This window comes from Schistosoma haematobium, chromosome ZW (genome assembly GCF_000699445.3).
Source record: "Schistosoma haematobium chromosome ZW, whole genome shotgun sequence".
NCBI lineage: Eukaryota > Metazoa > Platyhelminthes > Trematoda > Strigeidida > Schistosomatidae > Schistosoma > Schistosoma haematobium.
Window position 1 is genome coordinate 4620848 of NC_067195.1, and position 26337 is coordinate 4647184.

The 26337-nt window shown below is 33.7% G+C and overlaps 1 protein-coding gene across 2 annotated transcripts; it reads right to left on the reverse strand.

Moving 5' to 3' along the window:
• Positions 1-442: 442 nt before the first annotated feature.
• Positions 443-24845, reverse strand: MS3_00002627 (uncharacterized protein; the record flags this gene model as incomplete). 2 transcript variants are annotated; one of them, XM_051210233.1, is made up of 4 exons in its annotated part: positions 17664-24845; positions 13432-14291; positions 3645-3787; positions 443-2338 (listed from the first exon to the last, which is right to left on the reverse strand). In XM_051210233.1, the coding sequence occupies exons 1-4, from the start codon at positions 17959-17961 to the stop codon at positions 1663-1665; spliced, it is 1977 nt and encodes a 658-aa protein (XP_051070203.1). In that variant the 5' UTR covers positions 17962-24845. The 2 variants fall into 2 exon arrangements, with proteins under 2 accessions (XP_051070203.1, XP_035588364.2); XM_035732229.2 differs by lacking the exon at positions 17664-24845 and having other exon boundaries at positions 1663-2338; positions 13432-14995.
• Between the last annotated feature and the right edge of the window lie 1492 nt (positions 24846-26337).

Sequence of the window (26337 nt, forward strand, 5' to 3'; positions counted from 1 at the left end):
TAAATGTATAAATAATTCAGTTTTAAAGCATAGTCTATCGGATTCTGCAATGAATTAAGTGAATTACGTAGCTTTTCAACGGAAAACAAGTAGAAGATAATATTTACCCAGAAGGGACATCAACACTGAGATTCAGGTACATCCAGCTGACGAATACCAAATAGGACGAAACGCGCGTCAAACTGGATTCCACTACTAGCCACTATCCGTCTTTGCTTAGAATGCGTATAAATTAGGGCAATATCGAGACAATACGCACAGGATGCACATGTGCCAATAACCGACTGATCAATTAAAATCCTTTATAACAGTAGGAAGATAAAAGTAAACAACATCAAGTGAATATAACTTCACCCCATTGCACCAGCAGGTGACTGTCATGACTCAGTAGTTAAGTGGATAACGGGATGGCGTTTGAAGCGAACGGTACTGGGTTCGAGCCCTGGAATGAACATATATTCTGAGGTGTAGACACATCCAGTTGACGAGTACCAAAGGATGGGACGCGTATCAAACTGGATTTCACTACTAGCTACTGTTTATCTTTGCTTATAAGGCAGGAGATAATTATCTCAAATATATGACAAACTAATATAATAATCTCCACAACCCCTATATTAGTAATTAACAAGTGCTCACTAGTGATTAGCTTAGTGAGTAAATTCTCGGAGTTCTAGTGAGAAGCCGTGACCAGTGGAACTAATCTGTGTTGAGTAGAGACAGTTATGTACCTCAGTACAATGGAAGATGGTCACTCGATTTCGTGGATTGGTTGATGTTAGACAGTAATATCATTGGATGCCAGCTCAGTGGTCTAGTATGTTGAGCGTTCACGCGCGAAGGCCTTGAGTTCGAATCCCGCGGGCTGGATTTTGAACAAGCACTGTTGAGGAGTCCCACAATAGGACGTAATGACCGTCCAGTGTTTCCAGATTTCCGACGGTTGTCTAACATCAATCAGTTCATGATCTCAATCAAAAACATAATATAATTTCAATTAGAAACAAAAAAAATCGATTATCAATTTTTATTCAGAAGAAACATGAAAATCAACAACATTTAAAAAGAAAACAGTACACTTCACAAATCAATGATAAAATAACATTTTCAAACAAAACAAAGGATATATATATACGAAGCTCAGTCATTACTACTTACTATTTATGATTACATAAGTAGTAATATAAGTAGTATATTATGCAATAAACAAAAACCACAAAAAACAAAATCACATTTATTCACATGAAAACAAAATTCATTTTATTCTTTCAAAGTTTTTGTTTGTTTCGTGATCATCAATAATTTAAACAAGATTGTTCAATGTACAATACAAACTAATGGACAATTGATGAAACGAATTCATATCTAAAAATATACAAATGACTTGTAGTAGTATATATGGTTATTATTATTTTTTATTTTCTTTTAAAAATAAAAAAACGGCGAAAATAAAGAAATTTTGTTTGGTTGGTTTCCATGACACACATACACACGCGAAATTATACACGCAAGCACATACACACACACACATGCACATGCACAGAAACACTTTGAAGAAATCAATTTTTTCATTTTCACAAAAAATAAAAAACCGGCAAAATTGCACAAACACACACACACACTGTCTTTTTGTTTTTTTTGTTGTTTATTTTTTGTTTTTTTTTAGATAAAATGATCAAAATCCGAATGTTCATGTTTTAATGATAAACGTGGACTATTATTATTATTATTATTTGTTCGTGTTGTTTGATAACGATCAATTGAAGAAATAGTATTCACATCTTCAGGTAATATAACTCCTGTTAATTTTAATGAAGATGATGATGATGATACTAATGGAACAGGAGGAGGAGGTGGAGATGGTAATTGTCTACGTTGATTTGTTCCAACCTCTTCTAAACACGAACTATGACGACGCCAAGATTGATTTGTAGAAGAAGAATCATCATCTAAATTATTTATATCTGAATTTAAATTATTATTATTATTATTAATAATTACGGATGGTGTTAAAAAATGTTTAATATTTAATGAATTTGTTAAAGAATTTCCACTAGATAATGAATGATTTGGTGATATGGATCCTTTATTTGTTGAAGTTTTTTTAATTTTAAATGAATCTTGAAAATATGATTTAGATGATGATAAGATTTCAGATGATTTTCTTAAATATGATGATTGTTTAATAGAATTTATATTAGATTCTGACAATTTTCCTCGATTAGTATCATGATCATGATGATCATTTTCTTTGGATGATGATGATGATGTTGAAACTTGAACTTGTTTAAGTTTGTTTAAATGTTCATTCCCTGAATCTTTGTTACTTATATCCCTTCTAAAATATAAAAATAAATTATTACTATTTATAGAATCTTATATTATCATTATATAAAGATGGTAGTATTTTTAACAGTTCAATTTATTCGTTGATCTAAGCTAGAGTATTATTGAAAATTTGGAAATAATAGATAAACATTTCAACAATTTAGATCATGAGTCAATTGTAGCTAGACCATCATGGAAAACGTGGAAGCACTGGACGGCCGTTTCGTCCTATTGTGGGACTCCTCAGTAGTGCGCATCCACGACCCGACTCGCGGGATTCGAACCCAAGACCTGTCAGTCTCGCGCCAGGCGCTTAACCAACTACAGCACTGAGCCGGCATCCAACAGTGTTAATGTCTAAATTCTTAGTATGAGACTTCTTAACAGTACATATTCATGATTCCACTTATATAATACAAATTCAACACTTTCGGTTCAATAGTGTTGATGTCTAACTTCAATCTCGATCCATGATCTTACACAATCATTCATTCATTGTCTGAAGTGAATAACTGTCTCACCTTTCATACGAATTGAACTCCACTAGTCATGATTTCTCACTAGAACTTCAAGAAGCTAGTCACTAGTGAGCATATCATAATTATCAGAATGAGAATTTGTGGCGATTGTAATAGTCAAATCCACACTAGATGGCCGTTTTGTCCTATTGTAGGACTCCTCAGCAGTGCGTATCCACATTCCTGCTTTGCAAGATTCCAACTCAGGACCTATCAGTCTCTCACGTGAACGCTTAACCAACTAGACCACTGAGCCGGTCAGCATCCAACAGTGTTAATGATGTCTAACTTCGACCAATCCACCAAGTTGCGCCACCGTACACCATTGTCTTCAGTGAGTTGATATCTCACAACAGACTTGGTTGAACTCCACTGGTCACTAGTTCTCACTAGAACTCCAAGAGTATCTCTTGAAGTCAGTCACTACTAGTGAGCAGGTGATTATTATCAGAAGTTGTTTTGTGGAGATTTTAGAAATTTCACTGGATCGTGGATGAGCACCGCCACTGAGGAGTCCCATACTAGGACGAAACGGCTGTCCAGTGCTTCCAGGTTTTCCATGGTGCTCTGGCTTCAATTAACTCATGATTTCAACCAGTGAAATTTCTAAAATCTCCACAAAACCCCCTCTCATAAATTATAGTCTCACTGTTTATTGTCCTAACTAATAAAACCTTTTTTTTGGATCTATCCCATATGTGGGAACATATCAAAGTAATTAATAATATCCTAAAAGATGAAAGATCGAAATAAGAAAAAATCTACTTTAATTAAAGAAAAATATAACTGGAATCTTACAAAAGCAGATAACGTTGTCTTGCGATTAATTCATCATAATTTTGATAATCACCTCTACATAATACATGAGAATATAACCATTCAATATGTAATGTAATTGCATTATCACTTGGACGTGAATATCCAAAATTTGAACTACATACCTAAAATCAAAATTGTAATAATCAATGTTCATATTAAAATGAATGATACCTTTATCAATATAGAATAATCATATTTAATTCAAAGTATAACCAAATATATATAAGAGAAAGCTTGTTAACTATAGTTTAGTGACCCTATATATCTGACTCCATTTGGATCATGTGAATGATTGTTGTCAAGATATACATCCTGACTAGTCTGGGATACTATTAATGAACTTAATCCGTCTTAGTGTATATTGGAATTCAATAAGTCAAATACGAGAATGAAGTTTTGAATATGTATACTTTGTACAATCATTGATCCAGTTAGACAATCAACGGAATGGAGTGGAGAAGGAATGTGAGCTAACTCCTTTTTAATCAAACATTAATCAATATTTATAGTTAAACAAAAATAACCTACAGATATGTGTTAAGTAGGATAAGATGTATACACATATACGCTCATATAAAGATAGTTAAGGTTGATAAGTGAATAATTAACAAGGTTTAAAACATTTGACTCAAGAACAACGGATAAATTGACCAGTCTAGAAGTCAGAATAAGGTATTTGGGTTTAATACAGTAAACGACACTACAATAGTATAGATGAAAAATACCCAGAAATATAAGATATCACATGCTGAACGTTAAAAACGGAAGTAATATTGAACAACCCGATCATTACTACTACCTTGACGTGATAGTCAAGCATGCCTAACGTGATGAACCAATCGAGCTATATTGGCTGGAAAGTCCTACTATGCCAGACAGATCGGTTGAGGAACGGTAAGCCTAAAAGCAGCAAACCCAAAGTCCGAAGGTGAAGTCGTACTTCTGACTGTACAGAGATGTGACAACAGTAAGGTGTTTCCTTTAGACAACCAACATAACAGCTATGTTGCCTTCCCACAAGGAAGGGTGAGGTTAGAAAAGGTCAACCCTAAAAATGCACACCCTGCCTTATCCCATGGGTATCCATCTACGGCGGTAAGGTCCCAGCAAGTACGGAGCTAACACGAAAATTACTGGCAAGAAGTTCATGTGTGACCGACGTCAAGCAGTTGTTCCTTAGGCACTGCAGTCAGGCTCTCAGGTTACAAAGATCACCTTTAAACCAATTTTATTCTGAGGTACCTCAAGAAGAACCCTTCTATGGTGTCAGTAACCAGGAAGTGATAACCATCCTCATACCTCCGACAGCATTCAAGATTACTAACTGACTGAATGTTGAACAAGAGTCATGATGAGTCAAAAATTTAATTCTACTTTTTCGTCCTGTCACATCACTCTTCATCTAGTTCAAACCTATGTTACACAGTTAAAGACATGCACTGTACTTTACGTGTCCACGTTATCTTCCAACGATAATGAGCTATTAACAGTGACCAAATACTGAAAAATAGCGATTATTGTGGATGATTTCAAAGTTTCAAAGAAAGATGAATTGTGCTCAACATTGAAAAATGTAACTAACATTTCATTCTGATTGAAAGATATCAACAAGAATATTTACTTACATTCAAGTGTTAATTATCATATTAGAACTTGAATTCAATACATTTTATCATAAACATCAACTCATTATTTATGTGTTATCAAGGGCAAAGATCATCATTGAAGAAGTTTTGATGACATTCTGTTGTGGTGTGTGCTACTTACCTGTGTTCGAATCTCGCGAGGGGCGGGGTTGTGGATGCGCACTGTTGAGGAGTCCCACAATAGGACGAGACGGCCGTCAAGTGCTTTCAGGTTTTCAATGGTGGTCTAACATCAATCGGTTCATGGTCTCAATCAAAAACTTAACAATCTCCACAACCGCTAAACTGATACTTTATGATTATTACATTTTATTAACAAGTCCTGTAATTTTGTGTTAAATACATTTGATTGTCCCCACCCGTGTTCTCTTCACTACACTATAATACATATAGTTTTGTAATTATGTTTATCATACCACTTTCTTAGTCAACTTAATGATTGAATATGATCTGATGGAATGTTCTAAATTTTCAATCTCTACTTATTTTAAAGTCTTCTCAATTCACTTGACAATTAATGTGATGAACTAATTTTAGTCAGATAACTACTGAAAACCAACAAGACATTTATACAAAAATTCGTCAATATTTAAATAAGCAGTTTGAAAAGAAATTAGGCATCAAATACATTGAGATGTTATGACCAATGTAGTTCAATCGGATCAAATGTGATAGGATTACTTTCTAAAAGAAGACAGTTACATAATATCGTAAATGGATTAGAATTATATATAATAATCATTGAATACTGGTCATGAGACTTATACATAAATGCACCCAAATGCGCTGGTACAACCAAGAGTGGAGAGAGTTAGCTCTATTCTTCGAAATGCTCTCATATGGTCACGCGTATACAATCACAGTCATGGAAGTCCTACTTACTACCTTCATGCAGTAAGGGTGTTGTTTATAAAAATTGAGGGGACAAAAAGTGAATGACTGGTGTTTTAACCAAGTTGGTGGATACGAAGAGTCCACCTAGGGGAGTTGGAAAACCCTGACTTCAAACAAATGGTACACATGAGTACCCAGATCCTAAGGGAACAAATGAAATATGAACTATTCGTTGGTCACCGAATACAATAAGACATTATGATGTACACTATTAAATTTATCAATCTCTTTTGATACTTTTATAGTAATACTATTTGTTTATCTTTAAACTGATTAAGATACATTACGAATCTATCATGGTTACACAAAAAAAAATAACATTTCGATAATGAATAAAAAGAGGCGTAAAATATTCATACTTTTACAATAACATAAATATTCTATTTATTTCCGGAAGAATATTTATCAAAATAAATGTCATTTAAATGATTTATTAATTTTATATTTCATTTATTTCCGGAATAAATAAAATTTTTAGCGGGACTCTAATTTATGGACGACGAGCCAATCAGAGGCGTTTTAGAGATTTCAAGGTCACGGCGCCAACTTCAGTGCTTAATGTTAACGTACGATCGGTTCACAGTGGATTTTATACAAAACGTGATATTTGAACGGCTATAACAAATAAAATGGCGTGACTATAATTTGTGGACGAAACAATCAGTTATAAGATAATAGATCTGGGATTTTAATGCGAAAGCCTTTCATCCATTTGACTAAACAGAGTTTTGACATTATAGCTGATGTCAGTTCGTGATGAAAACCACATATATAATTTCTAACTAAGGCAAATTACGACAATTATTGAGAAGTGGATAATAAAAGCACCAGTAAAACTGGATGCAGTCAGATACTACAATATATACGGATGTTTGGAGAGCGTACAGATTCCTACACAGGCTTGGTTATGTGCATCATGTCGTTATCCACAAGTAGCATTTTGTGGACTCAACAACCGGAGTGCACACAAACAATATTGAAGCTATATGGTCGAAGCTGAAAGAGTTTTTGCAACCTTATCATGACTCCAGAGGCCGACTATTCTATAGCCATATGGATGACTTCCTCTACTGCATGCATTACAATTTTGGAACTTCTGAACCTCTTTCTAACCTTGACAAGTTTTTGAACGACGTATTCAAAGTGTATCCACTTTATTTCCTTGGTTTCGTATAACATAGTTTTACTTTATACTGACTGTTTGCTGATTGGCTAATATTTCTCCAGGTCGCCTAAAATTCGTTCAAAGGTCGTCCATAAATTAGAGTCTCTCCAAATTTATCATTACGTAGCACTTATATAGATTATATTTATTAGGTTTTCTTATTTCGTTAGTTGGGTCGTGGATGTGTACTGTTGAGTAGTCCCGTAGAGGACGAAACAGTTATCTAGTGTTTCCAAGTTTTCAATAGTGACATAACATTGGTATTCCAAGTCAAAATGTAGGAAAGTTGCATAAAATTTAGTATTTCATTTCAACCCAGGTTGTAGGTTCGAGTCCCGTGTGTGGGATTGTTGATGTGTACAGCTGAAAAGTTCCGTACTAGGACGAAACATCCATCCAGTTCTTCCAGGTTTTTAATGATGGTTTAGCTTAGATTGACTTATGAATTTAACTATTAAATTTACTACAATCTCCACAAATTTCCATTCTAATATTTTATTTCAACTAAAAATAATAATATAACTTGAGAAGTGTGAAACTGAATTTAAAAGATTTCACTGCATAGTGTAAGTTGTTTCTTCATAAAATAGGCAACATTTTTAATTCAGTATACATTGGAACGGTTTGTTACTGTTTGACTTTAGCTGGAAAATAGAGTATAACTGTCTAATCTATAGCACATCTATTCCATAGATTCCATCTACATAACTCAAGTTTCTCATGGAAAGTGTTACTTTTCAGTTACTGAATTGGTAACCAGTAGTTCAGATTTCTAACACAACTTGATTAATCAGTATTGAACAATTTCACTAGCTGAGATCGTGAGTCAATTGAAGCTGGACCACCATGGAAAACCTGGAAGCACTAGACGGCGGTGGATTAGTTGAATTTAGATATTAACACTGTTGGATGCTGACCGGCTCAGTGGTCTAATGGTTAAGCACTCTCGCGCGAGACTGATAGGTCCTGGGTTGAAATCCCACGTGGCGGGGTCGTGGATGCGCACTGCTGAGGAGTCCCACAATAGGATAGAATCTTTTCGAAAGTTCGTTTTTACTTTAAATCCATCTTAACAGTAATTTCATATTAAATAATAGATAAGCCACAATTATTAACAATCTAAACATTTATTATAAAGAGTCTGCATATGTACACATGCCCAACCGTTCTAGATTAAGTTATTGATTGAGATTATGAACCGATTGATGCTAGACAACCGTTGGAAACCTGGAAGAACTGGACGGTCATTTCGTCCTACTGTGAGACTCCTCAACAGTGCTCATTCAAAATCCAGCCCGCGGGGTTCGAACTCGGGGTCTTCAGTCTCGCGTGCGAACGCTCAATCCACTAGACCACTGAGCCGGCATCAAATGGTATTAGTGTATAACATCAACCAATCCACGAAATTGTGAGACCATCTCCCATTATACTGAGTTAGATAGCTGTCTCTATCCAACACTGATCATGGCTTTACACTAGAACTCCGAGAATTCCTTCACGAAGCTATTCACTAGTAAGCACACGGTAATTATTAGGATGGGGTTGTTGATATTATTAAGTTAATGATTGAGATCATAAACATTATTACGGTACTGGTTATAAAGTGCCAAAGTAAAAACTACACACAAAATATTTATTACATCACTTCATTATGTAATGTTGGTTGCAATGTTTAATTCATATAGCTTATTCTAGCTTCCGAATGGGTAAATTTATTCATTCTTCTCGAGTCACATTCTGATATTGTTAATTATTCACTTATCAACTTTGACTGTTTTATGAAAGCGTATGTGTGTACATTTCTTATCTCATATATCTCATGTCTGTAACTTATTTTTGTCTGACTATAAATATTCATTACCGCTTGATTAAATTGAGTTGGCTAACATGTCTTCTCCAATCCGTCTCATTTTGTTCTCTCCTCTACGCTTTCATCGTTCCGTCTTCCAGACTATCTGTTCAAATCAACAATTGTATGAAACATACTCATTGAAAATTCATTCTCTTATTTGAATTATTTAATTCTGTTATACACTAATATGAGTTAAGTCAGTGATTATATACGAGGATTGACGACAATGTATAAGTCGATAACGTTAACTACACAATCAAATAGGATTCAGATATTGAGCCAATAAAAGTAGATATTTTAACTCATAAAGATATATATTAAAAGCTTGAAACAATAAGATATTACGTACATTGTTTTATGGATAACAGAATATTTCGATAATGAACCGGGGAAATATCGGTAATCATGGATTAGAGAAAACTCCGCCTGGAGTCCCTCCGGGGGCTACTGACGGTCCCAAACCCGGATAAAGGAGGAGGGTTGGACATGACGTTAGCGACCCCATCCCGTAGAAAACTAACTCGCTAAAAATCGCTTACCAGAACAAACTATTCAAACCTTTTAAACTCTGCCCTGGGAGTCAGAAGATCTTCATTTAGAAGAACTATGACGTCTCATGATGAAAGTCGATGTGGGAAATAACAAACCAGACAGCAGAGGAGGAAGAAATTAGGAAGAAGCGCTGGAATTGGATAGGACACACATTGAGGAAAGCACCCAACTGCGTCACAAGACAAGCCCTCATTCAGAATCCTCAAGGCCAAAGGTAAAGAGGAAGACCAAAGAACACATTACGCCGAGAAATGGAGATGGAAATGAGAAAAATGAACAAGAATTGGATGGGATTAGAAAAGAAGGCCCATGACAGAGTGGGTTGGAGAATGCTGGTCGGCGGCCTATGCTCCATTAGGAGTAACAGGCGTAAGTAAGTAAGTAGATTAGAGAAAATATCTGTCTTACTAACTGTATAATTTAACTAGATCGGATCATTTATTATTAATATTTTGTCTTCTTACATATAAATAAAACCATTTATGGTTTAATAAAACCAGTTTCATTAGCTAATACTTCTAGATATCCTTTCTTAAAAGTATTATAATTCATGTTTGAATCTTTCTATTTCAATGTTTGATTTAAATGAACATCATTCAGCCATTTAAAGTAATGCGTATTGATATTTTTTATTGATCCTTTTCATTTGGTACCCTTGATTCTACTGATATATCACTCAAGTTCCATATATTACTTACTTACTTACTTACGCCTGTTACTCCTCGTGGAAGAGCTTTGGCAGCTCACTAGCATACTGTATCCAACCCTGTCCTGGGCACAATGTTCCAGATATAAGTATGTTTATTTACTAAGTACGTAATAATTTACATTGAGAACTGATTTTAACAAAACGATTATTAAACATGAAATTGATCAGTTGTACATATATTCACAACCTAATTGGGAATCGAACAAAGTAGCTTTGATTTTCATGGATGGAAAATTATATTTAGACTAGTTAAGGTCTTTTATTTTCAATATCAGTCAAATTACAAGTTTGAGAGACTAGTTTTGTAACTATACACTTTAAACGAGAATCCTAAGAAAGATGTTGACTTAAAAGTTGTTTCCATCGAAACCTCATATCAACTACAGAGATTCACTGTAAACCTGCTAATATTATACCCTTTTATTACTCTAATTTTAAGCCCTTCAGGAGCTTAATATATATAGGTTATAGGTTATATCCTGTGTAAAATATCCGGTGTACACTGTCGAGCGATTTTGAATTAATAACTAAAAGGTAATTTTTAAACCCTCCATCTTCATTGCTACTTTAGATGATTTCATTGAATATTTAGACCTAGATTCAAACACAATCACATAACTAATTAAAATGTTGATTTTCTTCATAGAGTTTTTAAGAAATATACTACAATTTATAATAGTTCGGCACAATAAATTTCTTTCTAATCTTGGATGGTTCAACAGTACACATCCACGATCCTGGAATCAATAACGGAACACAGGATATTTAGTCTCGCTCATGAACACTTAGCTGTCTCATGTATGAGGAAAGCACTCACCAAAGACAATGAAAATTAGTTGCGCTAATATCATGAATTTATTAGAATTAGACATTATCACCGTTAGATGCTAGCTCAGTGGTCTAGAGAGTAGGTGTTCACGCGCAAGATTGAAGGTCCTGAGTGTAATTCCTAGATGCAAGGTTGTTGATGTATTGCTCACGCTTCCATATCAGAACAAAATCGCTATCCAACACTTCCATGCATTTAATAGTTGTCTAATTTAAATCAATTTTTAATTTCTAAGCAATTCAACAATTTCTACAACTCCAAACTGATATTTAGATATTTTATTCTAGTAATTGTTAATTAATCAAAGGTTTGGTTTCTGAACATGTACCAAAATGGTTGCAGAAACAAATAGAACCAAGTGACCCAGTAAGAGTAGAGGATAAACATCCATCATCTTTTATTGTTAAACATATAATCGAACCAGGTCATAAGATTGATCTTAACACGGCTTTTGTGATGTTGTATAAAAGTGTTAAAGGGAGTATACTAAGGTTTATTGGAGCCTTAGACATATGAAAATTCAAACCCTATTTGTGTATTCAAATACAGTTTGTTCTCATCTTAAAGCTAACCTGGTAATATTGGCTTATTATCCGTAGAGTGATTAGATTTTAAATTATGTTCACATTATTATTATTAATACTCATATTATTATCCTTGTCTCCTCTTATCCCCATTTCCAGTGTAGTTGTCCTTTTATTTTCTCTATATGAATGTTGTTAACAAGTATGTAATGTCTGATCAGATTGTTCGAAATGTATGTACTGGTGCTCGCTGACGGATTCGATCCCGTATCACCCAGCTTCACAATCAGAGACGTTACCACTGGGCTGAGACGAAACAACAATTTATTGATCACTGGGTGATGATCATCACATAGTACTGATAATCTTCGTTTTCTTCCTATCACATTATCGAAATTTATCAAAGAGACACTAATTGCTTTAAGTTATTCTTCCGGCCTATTTTCAGAATTATCAGAAGGGATTTTGTAGAGATTTTAGAAAGTTCACTGGTTGAAATCATGAGTCAATTGGAGCCAGACCACCATGGAAAACATGAAAGCACTGAGCAGCCGTTTCGTCCTATTGTGGGACTCTTCAGCAGTGCGCATACACGACCCTGCCCCTCGCGAGATTCGAACAGAGGACCTATCAGTCTCGATTCAGGCGCTTAACCAACTAGACCACTGAGCTGGACAGCATCCAACAGTGTTAATGATGTCTAACTTCAACTAATCCACGAAGTTGCGCCACCGTACACCATTGCCTTCAGTGAGTTGATATCTCACAACAGACCTGGTTGAACTGCACTGGTCACTAGTTCTCACTAGAACCCCAGGGGTATCTCTTGAAGTCAGTCACTACTAGTGAGCAGATGATTATTATCAGAAGTTGTTTTGTGGAGATTTGAAAAATTTCACTAGTTGAAATCATGAGTCATTTGAATCTCGACAACCATGGAAAACCTGGAAGCACTTTCGTAAGACGGATAGATCCTGGGTTCGAATCTCTTGGGTGAGGGTGGGATCGTGGATGCGCACTGCCACTGAGGAGTCCCACAATAGGACGAAACGGCCGTCCAGTGCTTTCAGGTTTTCCATGGTGACTTGGCTTCAATTGACTCATGATTTCAACCAATGATCTTTTCAGAATGTTTATAAAAGTCGTATATAGATGATACATCAAATAAGATCAATGATATAATACATATTTAATTTTTTCATGTAATTAATTTCAAAGAATAGTTTGTTCCTTAATAGAACTTACCTTCATTGTAAACTAAACATATATGATCTTCTAGTTTTAAATGTTAAAATTAATTATTTTTCTGTTTTTAGATTTTGGTTATCATTTATATAAATTATGTATTATCTAGTTAAATAACGAACTAAGTCAAACACATACATTTTAATTAAGATGATGAATTTATGATTGTTAGACTATCATTGAAAATCTAAAAGTAATGGATGATCACTTCATCCTAGTATGAGTTTCCCGCTCCGCAGGATTCGAACTTAGAACCTATCGATCGTACACGCGAACCTCTAATCTCTAAACCATTGAGACCGCGTCGAACATAATCAATGATCATCAAATTAAAAAGAATAATAACATACTTTTTCAACATCTAAATTTAAAACAATTTCTTGATAATTTGTATTAGAATTTTGTTTCAAGATTGTTTGATTTGTTGTATTATTATTCATTGAAGTATATATAACATAAAATGGACTCATTGATTTAACATTATTTAATGATTCATTATATGGAATTAATTGAATTGACCATGCAGTTGATCTAACTTGTAATTGATATTCATTATCATTCAAATGTTTATTATTATTATAAGTAGTATTATAAGTAGTATTGGAATGATTTAAATAAAATAATTTTAAATGTACTAATTTCCCTAATATATCACTTATAATAAACCATTCTATACCATATGGATCAATAAATTGTGTACAATTTTGATTGATATGTGGTAGTGTTGGTATTAATTGTATTAAATTAATATATGTAATTGAATAAAAATGAATTTTAATAGAAATTTTATGTTTTAATTTAATCATATTAGAGATAGTATTATTTAAAAACCAATTTAAATCACCAATTAATAATGGTTTAGTTATAGAACTATGATCTGGATTAATTAAATGATCTAATAAATCTGTAGTAAATTCACCTAAATTATACCAATGAATAGATATGATATATTGTATTCTAATCCAATGTTTTAATGTATTATGCTTTTGTAAATAACATTTCGGTCTATAATCATGAATGACTTTAGTATCTTTATTATTAGTAGTAGTATTATTGAATAAATGATTCCAATCAATAATAAAACTCCAATCATTATTAGAATATGTAAATGTTGTAGATTCAATACATTTACAATGTAATATATCTTTAATATTTTTCGATATATGTAATTGTTCTTCATAAATTGTCATTAATTGATTCAATTCAATTTCTAATAAACAAGTATCATTATCAAATAAATAATATTGATTAGTTAATAATAAATTTGATTGAATCCATGATGTTAATTGATAAGATAAATTTTTATTTGTAAAATATAAATTATTCATTTGATGTATTAAATTTAATGTATAATTATATTGATGAGGAATAGTAAATTTAATTGATTTTAAATGACATAATAAACCATTAGATAAATGACATAAATGAAGTGATATACCTAAGGGTTGTTTATTATATTGTATAAATTGTTTACTACTATTATTATTATTAGTAGTAGTAGTAGTAGTATTAGTAGTAGTAGTATATTGATTATCTATATTGATATCATATTCCATACGTATATACCAATAATGACCAGCATAATAGAATTCATTAGATTGGACACTATGTAAAAACCCTTTAATAAATTGTGGCGGTATTATAAATGTAAATATTTGATGATTATTATATTCATTATCAAGTTTTATTATTCTATATAATTGTAAAGTGGATTGTTTATTTGTTGTATTTAATTGATTATTCATTATTAATAATTAATAATACTAATAATAATAAAACAATAAGCATATATATATACGCAAGTAAACGTTTTATGTGGAAAGGACTCAATGGAGAATATGGATGGGCAATCTATGCTCCTCAACGAAAGGTAAATGACATAAGAAACGTTTTATAATTTAATATAATGAATTCAATCCAAAAATTTTTTTTTCGTAGTATATATATAAATCTTTTAACCAATAGGAAAATTGTTTTAAAAAACTATAATCTGATTGGTTAATAATATGAGTCAACATTCTCTACGAAAGTACATTTATGAAAGTTATGTAATCAAGATTTTACATTGGGGTGTTTTTTTTTTGTTATTTATATTGTTTATTGGGAACAAATAGTTATATTTATATATTTTTTTAGTTATGTAAGATTGTTGTTTCTAGGGCAGTTATAATAAAGTTCATATAATTATATTATCAACCAGTATTGGTGGATTGTTCAAATATCTGGATTAATTGTCCCAGATATCTAGATATTTCAAAAAGTTATTTAATATTTGAATGAACAATATTCTTTTCAGGTCCTTCAATTCATACATTCAAAATAATAATGTGGAAAAATGGTCCAGGTTAAGGGCAAAGTGTATCGTTTCAAGCATGTGAATTTAGAATTATAAAACAAAATAGAATATATTCACTTGATGTTGTTTTCTTGTAACTTCCTATTATTGTTTAGGAATTCATTTGATCAGTCTGTTATTGGCATATGTACACCCTGTGCGGATTACTTCCATATTGCCTGAAGTCACAAGCACTCTAAGCAAAGATAGATGGTGGTTAGCAGTGGAATCCAGTTTGATACATGTTTCATCCTATTTGGGATTCGTTAGCTGGACGTACCTACATCTCAGAGTTGATGTTCACTCTGTGATTCGAACTCACTACCGTTCGATTCAAATATCATCACGTTATACATTTAACTACTGAGTTTTGATAGCTACTTGTTTGTACAATGGAGTGAAGTTTAAATTCTTTTGATACTGTTTGTTTGTATCTTACAATTGTTGTGTTAGGAGTGCAAATGATCAGTCTGTTATTGGCATATGTACACCCTGTGCGGATTACCTCAATATTGCCTAATTCACAAGCATTACAAGCAAAGATGGATAGTAGTTAGTAGTGGAATCCAGTTTGATGCGCGTTTCTTCCTGTTTGAGAGTGATCAACTGAATGTATCTACATCCCAAAGGTTGATGTTCACTCTGGAACTCGAATCCAGTACTGTTCGCTTTAAAATAAAATTGTTAATGTTTATATGATTCATATGGAATGTTAACTTGAATTAACTTATATGTTAAGTGAAATTTTTAAGATCTAATATCAGAATAAATATGGGTCAGATAGGTTGGGAAAAAGAATAGTGCAATTACAATTCGATCAAATACACACTGATGAGAATTCCTATACTAGGATGAAACGGCTGTCCAGTACTTCCAAGTTTTCAATGGTGCTCTAACATTGATCCATTCATGATATCAATTTAAACTCAATAATCACTACAGTGCTGTACTGATATAAAATAATACTTATTTTATAACCATGAGAATATCAATGAAAGTGTACTATATATAATTTCAAAAACGATGGAAACTAATCAATTGTGAAGCCAATATTTCATACTGCATACATTGTAAGATTTCAACATAAGAACCTGTTGAGTCGGCTTTCCGAGAACTGCAACGGAACCTCCAGAGGTCCTAAAGGAGCCGAGGGGTCCTAGCCAATCAGAGAATGATGGAGCTTTCTAGAATGTCAACATGGCGTGCTACTATTAGTCAGTAACATAATGTCTTTTAGCGGATATGATGTTGATTTAACAAATGTTAACGTCTATAAATACCCATGTTTTTCTGTACAAAAAACGAACCTTTGGAGTAAAGTGTTTTTTGCTTATTTTGCGCCTTTTCTCTCGAGTTCAGGTCGCTGCGTATTTCTAGCTTGCGGTTTACCAGAATAGCTTAGGAACCGAATAAAGCGTTCAAATTAACCTTTTTCACGCATAAGAGTTATCAGTACTTTCGTTAACAATCATTAATAAATGGATTGATTGTTGATAAATAAGCACATTTATAAGGGATACTTCATTTAAATGTTTCGACGTTTACATATTATGTTTTTAATGCTACTGAATTTATCACTACTAAAATAGTTATATAAGCATCTAACTAATCGTAAATGTAATAAAACTCTTAATGAATACTACGCTAAGACGTAATTTACAAAGGATAATTGAAGAGTTGTAAATTTTTTTTTAAAAAGTTGTTATATTCACGATCCCGCTCACAGGATTCGAACACAGGACCTATCGATCTAGCGTGAGAACTTTTAACTTCCAGACTACTGAGTCGGCATTCAACGGTGTTCATGTTTAACTTCAACCAATTCATGAACATTTATATTTTTAAGTAAAAGTGTAAAAGTTTATGTATGAATAAAGATATGTTATTTCAAATGTTAGTAAGGAATTACTATCCATAACACTCTGGAAATTCTATATTTCTTTACATTATGGACTGATTTGAATGAAACCATTATCGAGAGCCAGAAAGCCTTAGACAGTCATTTCACCCCAGTGTGGGACTCATCAGCTGTATGAATTTACAACCTCACTACAGTAGATCGAACTCATAAATCAAAGGTCTCGTGGCGAATTCTTAACTTCTATACTCTTGAGACAATATCTAATAATATACATGTCCGACTTTAATTAATCCATAATATTTTTCAACCATTTCCCATTCGAATTGGTTGTATTTCAATGTGTTTTCATGTAACAAATATTGTAGTGAACGATCCCCAGAACTCACTTGCGAAAGGACCTAATTTTGTAATTTTATTCAGAAAATTTGAATTTCTTTGTTTTCGTGCCAAAGGCGTTCTTGTCACCTTCATGTCGTATTTCCCACTGGGAAATATCTTAAATGCTATTGGTCCGTTGAGTATTTTAGTATGCTGTTTGGTAACTCTCCCCCAAGGACGGTTTTGTACGGTATATATACGTTTTGAATTGTGTTTCTTGTTATCTCTCGTTTCCGGATGTTTTGAAGAATATACTTCCCATTCCAAGCTTGGACTTCTCCCTTTAGTTAGTGGAGCTAGGACCATCAGTAGCTAGCTTACTGATCTTTGGTCACCGAGTCTTGTTCTCGTTCGCAGACTAAGTGAACTCGTGCTAGCTTCAAACCTAGCAGTAGTTAAGGTTATTTTGTGTGTCTGATCGAATTAATGATAATTATCTACAATTAGAGAAATTAAAACGAAAACAGAGAGCATGGAACAACAAAGCAGTAATTACCAAAATATGTCAATCAGGTCTACCAAAATGCGTGTATCATGTGACACAGTGATATACTGTTGATGTTATTCAAATTAGTTAAACTTGCTGGGGACGGTATTAACATAAAGTGCCAACAAGTAGGTGGTTTTGCTTAGGTAATTCACTAATAAATATGGTTAAATATTTAAATTTCCTATAATATTACTTATGGAATGAGATACACTTACAGGTGCTAAAATATAAGTTGGCGAAATCCGTATAAAAGTTGAAACAAATTCATAGACTACAGTAATCTACTCGATATAGTTAAATTTTATTTCTAATCTTAATGGTATTTGTATTTAACTGTTAACAGTAGTAAGATATACTCTTCAATTATTAATAACATTACTCAATGTAAATCTAAAGTCATTGTAATAAAAATATATGGATTACACAATCTTTCATAATAAATCTTCATAGTACGATACACGTTGGAGTTTTGTACGCTGAGCTGGATGGTTTGGTTGTGGAGCTTTCATCGTTCTTCTGAACTAAATCATCAGCACAAACTGAAGTTTGTGCACCACATGAGATACAAATCTTTTCTACGATACACTTTGTTAACTGTTCATAAATACACTGCTACATACACATCTCTCATTTTCAATTGCATGTTATTATGATAACTAAACTCTAAAATATCTATTATCTACATGTATAGACTACAACCATATTTCTTTTATATACTACATCTGACTATATCATTGGAATCACAACAACCCTATTGGAATGATTAATTCCCTATAATTATAGATTATGGTACCAAATACAGATCGAACATGGCAAAAGCCTACCAATTTAAGTAATGCTCCATAACTTTCCTTTATGTTTATCAATTATATTTTATATATTATAGCATTAACTTTTGGATATAATAACTTGATTGTATATTATGAGTTCATATAATATTCGGTCTACCATACAAAAAATATCATACTCTAATGTTTTTAATGAAAGTTATAATTATGTATAATTAAACAGCTAACCAAATATACAATAAAAATGGACTTGAAGTTGATATATTAAAGTAGAGGTACAGAAAAAAATAGGTTCCCCACTTAACTATTTCCTCATTTTGAAAAAACAACGAAAAAAATTATCGTGAATAAACACATAGAAACTGTCCATTATAATCAATAGAGTAAACAATATTCATAGATGAAATCATGAGTCAATTGTAGCTAGACCACCATGTAAAACCTGGAAGCACTGGACGGCTGTTTCGTCCTTCTGTGAGACTCCTCAGCAGTGCGCATACACGATCCTACTCGCCGTATCTCAACAAGAAACTTAATAATCTCCACAACCCCATAATGATAATTACCATGTGCTCACTAATGACTAAATTCGTTAGGGAATTCTCAGAGTTCTAGTGAGAAGCCATGACCAGTTGAGCCAATCCGTGTTGGATATAGACAATTATCAACCTCAGTACAATGAAAGATCGTTGCGCAATTTCGTGAATTGGTTGGTGTTATACACTAATACCATTGGATGCCGACTCACTGGTCCAGTAGGTTGAGCGTTCGAGCGCAAGACTGAAGGCACTAGATTCGAATCCCGCGAGCTGGATTTTGAACGAGCACTGTTGAGGAGTCTCACAATAAGACGAAATGACCGTCCAGTTCTTCCAGGTTTCCAATGGTTATCTAATATCAATTGGTTCATGATCTCGATCAAAATACATGGTATTTCTTACATAACTATCGAATGAAGAGTAAACATAATAACAACTCTAACGTATAGTGATTAGAATTTTTTCACAATACAACTAGTACATTTCAAGTTTTATCTTCTAAAAAAAGAAAAATTTGAAGTACACTTTGAAGAGTTTACAAAGAAGTAAAAAATAATGTAACACAGTCATGTTCATACCTTATTAGAATAGGATAAAATAGGAAAATATATATGGCATCATTACAGAAAGTGATCAGAAAAGTGTTCAGTAGACCGAATTGGAAACAATTTCCTCATAGAAGATGTTTGTCAACTCGAAAAACATTAAGAAAATTGTGATAATTAAGAGTACAAATTAGGAATCCCTCCACTCCCCCCTGCGTACAGTGTCGCAGGGAGCACCAGTTCCCTCAAGATTACAGGTACACCTTGCTGACGAGTGCCAAGTAGCACGAAACCCGGGCCCAGGGTTTCCTGTTGACTACCTCCGATCACCATCTAAGAACGAGAGTTTGCCAAATATACTGTAATGTATAAGAGTATTCGAATGATAGTATGAATTAGGAATCCATCCTCCCCCCCCCACAGAAATAACACAATATAACCAAGAAGTATTACATGAGCATGAATGAATGTATTGTATTCGGAAATTGAAATCAAGCAGACATCAATTACAAAAGAATCATTAGTTCATATAAACATCACATCTGTAACAGTCTATATGAGGATCCAAATTTCTACAATCTATTGTACCTATTCTCCTTAGGTTCATTATGTATCTGTCCGATTGTGTATTGGATTTAGACTATATATGATATACAATATACTCATTAGTATTAGAATTAACAACTGAAATCGGAACAGACTCATCTGGGTTCTGGAACCGCATATGATCAACATTTCGGTTGTGTGAATTAAGGCAATATCGAGGCATACGCACAGTATGCATATATGCCGATAACAGACTGATCAATTGCAGTCTTAAACCTTAATGGGAAGATACAAGCCATACAATATCAAATGAACTGAAATTCACCCCATTACACAAACAAGTGGCTATCAGGACTCAAAATCAAGATGAATTACAGATATTCTAGTGAAACTGTATGATCAGATAATAACCTAAATGACTGAAGTTAACATAATATAACTTTAATTACCTATTCCATAATCATAAAGTAATATTTCCATCAAGAGACTCAAATTACAATCGATTTGGTTATTACAAAACTCATGAAGGCACATGCTTGAAGTTTCATATATTCAGATGAAACGATTGTTCATTATCCTTTGGCTTTCAATGACTTTCCAATCAAAATATAAGAGAGAGTTATACAATATGTACTCCCAAAACTGTACAGTATAAAACACTACATATATTTATAATATTATTTTGTAACACTTACTCTCTAAACTTGGTTGATATCATCTGTGGTTTTTGATAATAACACGATGTCAAGTCAAAATCACATTTTTGGTATTCATTATGATTATTTCTTATCATTACTTTTTGTTTCTAATTCAATATTGATAGAATAGTTTTCTTCTCTCTACCCCACTTCGAACTCACGCATACTAGACTGAAGGTTAAGCCAGTCAGCCTGTCGCGTTAAGGTCTTAATCTAGATTAGGCAAGTTGTCCTCAGCATCAAAAGTAGGTAGGCAGATCATGGATGTAACAAATATAATGATTGTTCAATGTAGTATTTTGTTTGTTTTGTGTTTTTTTGTTTTTCCAGTATAATATTTTATCCGGTAAAACATTAATTGATTTGAGTGTAATGTATTTTCAACAGTTGAGATCGTGAGTCAATTGAAGCTAGATTATCATGGAAACCCTGGAAGCACTGGACGGCCGTTTCGTCCTATACTGGGACACCTCAGCAGAGCGCATCCACGACCTCGCCCCGTGCGAGATCCGAACCCAGGACCTATCAGTCTCGAGTCAGGTGCTTAACCAACTAGACAACTGAGCTGGCCGGCATCCAACGGTGTTAATGTCTAACTTCAACTAATCCATGAAATTGAGCGACACATCCACAACTGTCATCAGTGAGTTACTATCTCATATGAGACCCGGTTGAATTCCACTGGTCACTGCTTCTCACTAGAACTCCAGGATATATCTCTTGAAGCCAGTCACTAGTGAGCATATGTTGATTAGTATCAGAAGGGGTTTTGTGGACTAATGATCTCAAATGTTGAAATTACTACAATCTCCACAAAACCCCTTCTGATGTAATGTACTTGTTTAAGATACAATATTCTTGTATTCCATTAATATGCACTAAGCCCAGTATGTAGTTTTTATTATAACTCTGGATATTTTTCATTGTTAATGATGTCATCCTAATTAATACGTAACATGGGTATACAAATCAATATAAAAATTAGTTCATTTTCGACTAGGGTCGTCGTCATGGTTTATAGGGTTAATAAATCTTCACTTGTACCAGTCTTGATGTTCTCACTTCGTGTAGTGGGAATTTCAATGGTTCCCCGTTTATATTTTAAATTATAATTAATGAGAGATGTGGATAAAACCGTTTTCTATGCAAGTTTTCAGATTTTGATTTATTACAATATATGAGATAGTAACACATTAAACACAATAGTGGAAAGTGGCCCAATTTCGTGAATTGTGTGAAGTTAGACATCACTAATACCGTTGGATACCGGCACAATGATCTAGACATTAAGCGCTCGCGTGCGAGACTGATAGGTCCTAAGTTTGAATCTTGAGAGTCGGGATCGTGGATTAGCACTTCTGAGGAGTTCAATACTAGGACGAAACGGCCGTCCAGTGGTTCCATGTTTCCCGTGGTGGTCTGGTTTCAATTGACTAATGATTTCAACCAGTGAAATTTCTAAAATCTCTACAAAACCCCTTCTGATAATTCTGAAAATAGGCCGAAGGGAAAACTTCATGACAAGACCGATTTATTTGTATCCTACACTGAATGACATACATTCATATTATTTTGACTGATCATTTACTTGAAGAAGTTTAGACTAGACTACTAAATGAAGTAAACGAAGATGGACGGTGGCTAGCAGTACAATTCACAACTCATGCTTCATTCAATTTGTGACTCATCAGATGGATGTACTTGCATCCCACAGTTGATATTCACTCCAGGACTCTAACCCAGTACCGCTTGTTTCAAACGCCATCACATTATCCACTTAACTACTGAATTCTGAAAGCCACTTGCTTATGCAAAGGGGTGAAGTTTAGATTCATTTCGTGTTGTTCGTTAGTATCTTCCGATTGTTATTTAGGACAGCAATCGATCAGTCTGTTATTGGTATATGTGCATCCTGTGCATATTGCGTCGATATTACCTTAATTCACAAACATTCTAAGCAAAGATGGACGGTGACTAGCAGTGGGATCCACGATGCGCGTCTCATATTATTTGGGACTCGTCCTCTCTTATAAAAGCTTGTGACTTAAGGCAATATCGAGCTACTGTGCAAAGGATGAACATATTGCCAATAGGAGACTGATCAATTGCAGTCCTAACAAAACAATAGGAAGATACAAGCAAACAACATCAAGTGAGTTTTTACTGAATGAAATATATGAATTATTTATAACTGTAATTGGTGAAAGTAACATTTTCCCCAAAAAGTGTTAACTCTTAACTAGAAATGGCATTCAACTTTTTGTTTAAACTTAATTTACTCGATTCTACTTGCCCATCAAATTCACAACAACCATTGGAATTTTAAGCAAAGATGGATAGTGGTTAGCAGTGGAATCCAGTTTGATGCGCGTTTCGTCCTATTTAGGACTCATCAGCTGGATATACCTACATCCCAAACTTGTCGATGTTCACTCCGGGACTTCAACCCAGTACCGTTCGCTTCAACCATTAGAATTGCAACAATTCTAATGTATCTGTAGAGTGAAATTTTTATTACTAGCAAAAGAAAAATCAAAAAAAGATAAATTTGTTTGTTCCGCTTTTTTTCTCTTACTATTTGATTAATTATGAAGAAGAGAATAAATCAGTTTTATAAATATCTGAATAGTACTTCTTTAAGAAATTATAAACTTAGTCACATTCAGTTAGATAAACTTAGTATACAAGTGGAGTTCAACCGTATCTGATGTGGGATAGTAACTGACTGATGACAATGGTGTATGGAGGCGTAACATCGTCGATTAGTTGAAGTTGGACATCACTAACACATTTGGATACCGGCCGGCTCAGTGGTCTAGAGGTTAAGTGTTCTCATGTGAGACTAATGCCCTGGTACGACCGGGAGTGGGGAGAGTCAGGTCTCCCTCTCGAGATGCTCTCATATGGCCACGCGTACATAGCCTCTACCAGGGAAGTCCTACTCATTGCCTTCTCGTAGCGGGGGTGTCGTTTATGAAATTGACAGGATGAAAAGTGAATGTCCGACGCTTTAATCGGGTTGGTAGACATGGAGAGTCCACCTAGGAGAGTTGGAAAACCCTGATTCCAAACCAATGGTGCACATGATCTCCACGATTCTGATGGAACAAATGGTGTATCAATCAATCGTTTGTCACCGACTACCATAAGACTAAATCTCCACACGATGCTCCACTGTCTTGTGGGTCAGACATTTAGGTCAAAGGCTCGGTGTGTGGCCACCTAAGAAAACCACTTGCTTCGGTTTGGGCACCCGGGAAGTATCACAGCCCTCACACAAATCGAATGATTTATGTGGCGCATATCTACTTGGTACCTCCTTGTGCCAATGTTTATGTGTTTAAATAATAATAATAATACAGATGTTTATAAACTGTTTTTTGTTTAATAATCCTTATAAGCTAAATATTACAAAAATATACAGAAAAAATATTTAGGGGGGGAGGGGGGATGGTTTATTATATTGTATATTATATTGGATAAAAATGCTGAATGAATGTACCCCCATGTTCCATATTTCATTTTAAGGTAAAATATGTCAGTTACAATAATATTGTTCTTCCAATTTATCTATTAAACTAAACTGAATTATAATGAAATGTTTAAATAATCGAAGACTAAATTCGATTAAATAGACAGTTATTGTTAGAATGTAATGAATGAGAATATATTATTGAATAATTTGATAAAATCTCAAAACCATATAATCAATACTTCATTTAGACATTAACACCGTTGGAATCCGGCCGACTCAGTGGTCTAGTGGTTAAGCGCTCACGCACGAGACTGATAGGTCCTGGGTTCAAATCTCGAGGAGGGTGGGATGGTGGATGATCACTACTGAGGAGTCCTACTATACGACGAAACGGCTGTCCACTGCTTCCAGGTTTTCCATGGTGGTCTAGCTTCAACTGACTCATGATCTCAACCTTTGAAATTATTCAATAATTATTTGGAACTATGTTGTTCTTTCATTTTCATACTAATTACTGTTTGTTCTTGTTGTCTTCTCTTTGATTTTCTTAATTTTCTACCTATAGGCATTTCACTTTGGTGATATATATATATTACTTATGTCTATCGATATCAGTAGTACACACCACAATAACAATAAATTGTCATCTAAAATTGATTTTTATTGACATTTCTCAAGAAATATATTCATCAATTGAGATATGGTTCTCAGATTCATAGTAACTGATTGAGATTGAAAAGCTGGAGTCATGAATAAGTATCATGAACAGTACGAAATCACTCTACAACTGTTTTCTTCCAATAATTTTAACGAGTACCACAGGAATAGATGATAATGTACATAAACATTTTAAGTTGAGTTTTAAGCCATATCTTTTTACTCAAATAAAATTACTCCTGTTATGAAATACTTCACTTTTCAAGAGTTACGTATAGAAACTAGACTTGTAAACTTTATCAATATAGGGTTGTGGAGATTGTTGAGTTTTTGATAAAGATTACGAATCGATCAGTGTTAAACCACTAATGAAAATCTGGAATCACTGGACGGCTGTTTCGTTCTAATATGGAACTACTCATTAGTGCGTGATTCCGTATAAGAGACTCGAACCCGGGACCTTCAGTCTCGTGAGAGAACACTTAATTAATAAACCTGATGTATTTTTTTGTATACAAAGGACCTTTTAGAAGTTATTAGAAGGGAAGTTGCATATGTAAACATAATCAATAGAGGACCACTGAACAGCTTTTTATCAAAGCTTAAAATCTCTTTAGCAATATTCACAGATATTTCTTAATATGGTTATCAAATCCAGGATCTTCAAACGTTGATATAAGCATGATAAATTTAGACTTATATGTTGTAGTTGATTGGGATTCATTTCCAATGTTATCCACCTCTTATTGTATTGATATAATCATCTAGTCCCATATCTAATATCTATTTCATTACTGTAAGTATTGAAATCTAGTTTGAAGTCCTACTTAGAAACTATCCATTGGTGAACACATCAATTATTGCATACAGAGGTGATTTAATGATTTGTGACATTATATCTAGATCACCTTGAATTATGGATCAATCAAGGTCATATAGTGAAC